Source organism: Phascolarctos cinereus, unplaced genomic scaffold, assembly GCF_003287225.1.
Source record: "Phascolarctos cinereus isolate Bilbo 61053 unplaced genomic scaffold, phaCin_HiC Scaffold_1;HRSCAF=81, whole genome shotgun sequence".
NCBI lineage: Eukaryota > Metazoa > Chordata > Mammalia > Diprotodontia > Phascolarctidae > Phascolarctos > Phascolarctos cinereus.
Genome location: NW_027555514.1, coordinates 218,708,694 through 218,711,930, shown reverse-complemented (window position 1 = coordinate 218,711,930; position 3,237 = coordinate 218,708,694). Strand labels below are relative to the sequence as shown.

General features: G+C 39.0%; 1 protein-coding gene across 1 annotated transcript; it reads right to left on the bottom strand.

Annotated features, from left to right (window-relative positions):
• Positions 1–797: 797 nt before the first annotated feature.
• On the bottom strand, positions 798–1,736 carry LOC110203041 (olfactory receptor 6C76-like). Its single transcript, XM_020979466.1, has one exon. It carries the CDS (start codon positions 1,731–1,733, stop codon positions 798–800), a length of 936 nt encoding a protein of 311 aa, XP_020835125.1. The 5' UTR covers positions 1,734–1,736.
• Between the last annotated feature and the right edge of the window lie 1,501 nt (positions 1,737–3,237).

Genomic DNA, 3,237 nt, shown 5'->3' with positions numbered 1-3,237 from the left:
TTAGAGAATGGAATTTGAACAGAGGTTCCCAAACTTATTTGGCCTAGTGTCCCCTTTAAAAAAAATTACTGAGCACCTCCCCTGGAAATCTACTTTCTTTAACACTTCAACAGTATTTTTTTTGAAATTTGCATCATTTCAAAAAATAATTTTAAAAAATGATACATCTTAAAAGTTTAATAATTTATTATAAATTTGTGGGTTTTTCCTGTATTGAAATTTTGGTGATACAATATTGCATCATGTAGCCACGTAGTATCATATTGTAAACAAGTCATTATATGTACACATTCCTGCCGATATGTGCTGGACTTCTGGATGATGTGCCACACACTCACCTGCCAACGCTTGCTTGTTAAGACCTGTAAGTCTTAAGTTAGGACTTGACCGCTGATGGGTTATAACTCGCATTTTGTGTGTTTATTTGAAAATGATGTAATCACTATGACTTTAACTCTGTTACACAATAGATAAAACATGTACAAATGGTTTTTCAAAATTTTCTTCTCTTTTCTTCTTTCCTTATGCTTCCACTGCCCCATTATTTTTATTCAACGTCCCTCAATTGCACCTGAGGATACTACTGCCCCCCTCAGATCATTCCAGTGTCCCACACCTCTCCCCTTGCCAGTGGGGCAGAATTGCTCACTTTAGGAACCTCTGAAAGAGGAAGGAGAATGTATATAATGACTGTAAAAAGGGACTAGAAGAGAAGTAATAGATCAATGAAATCTTTGAAGGTCCTCTCCTATTTAGTAATGTGATTTTGTTTCCAGGAAATTAATTCTTGAAAACGATCATTTATTTGAGTTAAAGATCTTTCTGACCATGTACTTAAAGGCTTGTTTCACTTGCTGATTCCTCAGGGTATAAATGAAGGGGTCCAGCATGGGAGCAACAGAGGTATTCAGCACTGCTACCCCTTTGGTCATAGCTACTCCTTCCTTAGCTGAGGGTTTGACATACATGAAGATGCAGCTTCCATAAGAAATGGAAACAACAATCATGTGGGAGGAACAAGTGGAAAAGGCCTTTTTCCTTTGCTGGGCAGAGGGGATTCCCAGAATGGTTCTAAGGATATATGCATAGGACAAAATCACTAATGCCAAAGTGACCAAGAGTGTGAATACAGCTAAGCAAAAACTCATGACTTCTAAGAACTTAGTGTCTGTGCAAGAGATCATGAGGACAGGAGAAGAGTCACAAGCAAAATGATCAATGACATTAGAGTCACAGAACTCCAGCTGGAGGCCCATGATGACTGGCGGAAAGATAATGAGGAAACCTGCCAGCCAAGAGCTGATTAGAAGTTGGTTGCAGACTTTGCTGTTCATAATAGTCGTGTAGTGTAGGGGTTTGCAGATGGCCACGTAGCGGTCATAGGACATGGCGGCCAGCAGAAAAAATTCCGTGGTACCCAGAAGGATGAAAAAAAATAACTGAGCTGCACAAAAATTATAGGAAATTGTCCTGTCACCAGTTAAAATAGTGATCAGGAATCTTGGAATGGAAACAGATGTAAAGGAGATTTCTAAAAAGGAGAAATTTCTGAGAAAGAAGTACATGGGGGTCTTGAGGTGAGAGTCCAACAAGGTGAGGATAATGATGGTCAAATTGCCAGTTACACTCAATACATAGGTAAAAAACAGAAAGAGGAAAATCAAGACCTGTAGGTCTGGGTCATCTGTCAGTCCCAGGAGGATGAACTCTGTCACTGATGTCTTATTTTTCATTGCTGACTCTAGACTTCTGCCAAACCTATGCATAAAAGCAACAGAAAAAGACTAATTTTATTTGTAATTCAAGAATCTTTTTCATTGCACCTCTGTTCTGTAGACTATTATGCAAGTAACAAAGAAGAAATTGCTCAAATGTTAGCTCAAGAGATGCATAGCCATACTTCCAAGCAAATCTTAGGCAATTTTCCTCAGGAACAGCCTTCTGAAATGGCTCATTCTATTTGCATTTGAAATGTGACTCTTGTCATTTCAAACTAGATGTCTCTTAGACATTTTATACTAAAGGTGTCCAAGACTGAACTCATTATCTCACTCTCCTGCCCCAAACCTTTCCTTTTCTGACTTCCCTACTATTATGGAGAGTTTCAAGGGTTCCACCATCTCCTAGCTATCTAGGCTCACAACTTAAGTGTCATCCTCAACTCCCACTCTCACCGCCATATGCAATCAGTTGCCAAGTCTACTTTTGTAGCATCTCTCATCTATGCCTCCATCTCTTCTCTGACACAGCCACTGTTCTGGTGTACGTCTTCATCACTTCATGACTGGAACTATCGCATACCCTGCCGAAGGCCTCAAGTCCTTCCTATCTCCAGAACAAATGGATCTTCCTAAAAGAACAAATCTTACCATGTCACTTCTCTATTCAATCAACTGCAGGAGCTCTCTATTGCCTCCAGGATCAATATAAAATCATCTACTCAGCTTTTAAAGCTCTTCATAACCTAGTTCCTCCTTATTCTTCCTATCATTTTACCTTCTAGTCCCTTCCATGCAAACTGTGATCTAGGAACATTGTGCTTCTTTTTTTTTTCTTGAACAAGACACTAAACTTCCTGACTGAGCATTTTTACTGGCTGCCCCCCAATGCCTGGAACTCCCTCCCTTCTTATCTCTTCCTTTTTAGCTTCCTTCAAGTCTAACATAAAGTACCACTTTCTGTAAGATGCCTTCCATATTCTTTAATCTTAATGCCTTCCCTGAGATTATTTCCAATTTATCCCATATATGCAATTTGTATGCAGTTTTTATGTGTCTTTTCCATTAAGAAGCAGGGACTTTTTAGGTTTTTTTGTTTGTTTGTTTGTTTGTTTTGTTTTGTTTTGTTATATCCCTAGTGCTTGGTACTGTTCTCAGAACATAATAGGCAGTTAATAAATGCTTGTAGATTGACTGACAGAAAAATATCTTAATCAAATGAATGTGAGGCAGACATTCAGAAAGTTTTGAAGAGGTGTGGAGCTAAGATGGCAGAGAAAAGGCAAGGACTCTTTTGAGTTCTTTCAATTTCCCCCACAAACACTTTAAAATAATGTCTCAAAATGAATTCTGGAGCAGGAGAATGAACAAAAGGTGGGATGATGCAATGTTCCAGCTAGGACAATTTAGAAGGTTGCTAGCAAAGGTTGTTACCACCAGGGTAAAAGTAGAGTGCAGTTCAGTTTAGTCAGCACAAGGGCAAGAGAGAAGCAGATCATAGACCTTGAGGCCAACTGAA

Bases quoted from the DNA above. Each gene is read 5' to 3' on its own strand.
- LOC110203041 (XM_020979466.1), bottom strand. From the start codon at position 1,733: ATGAAAAATAAGACATCAGTGACAGAGTTCATCCTCCTGGGACTGACA.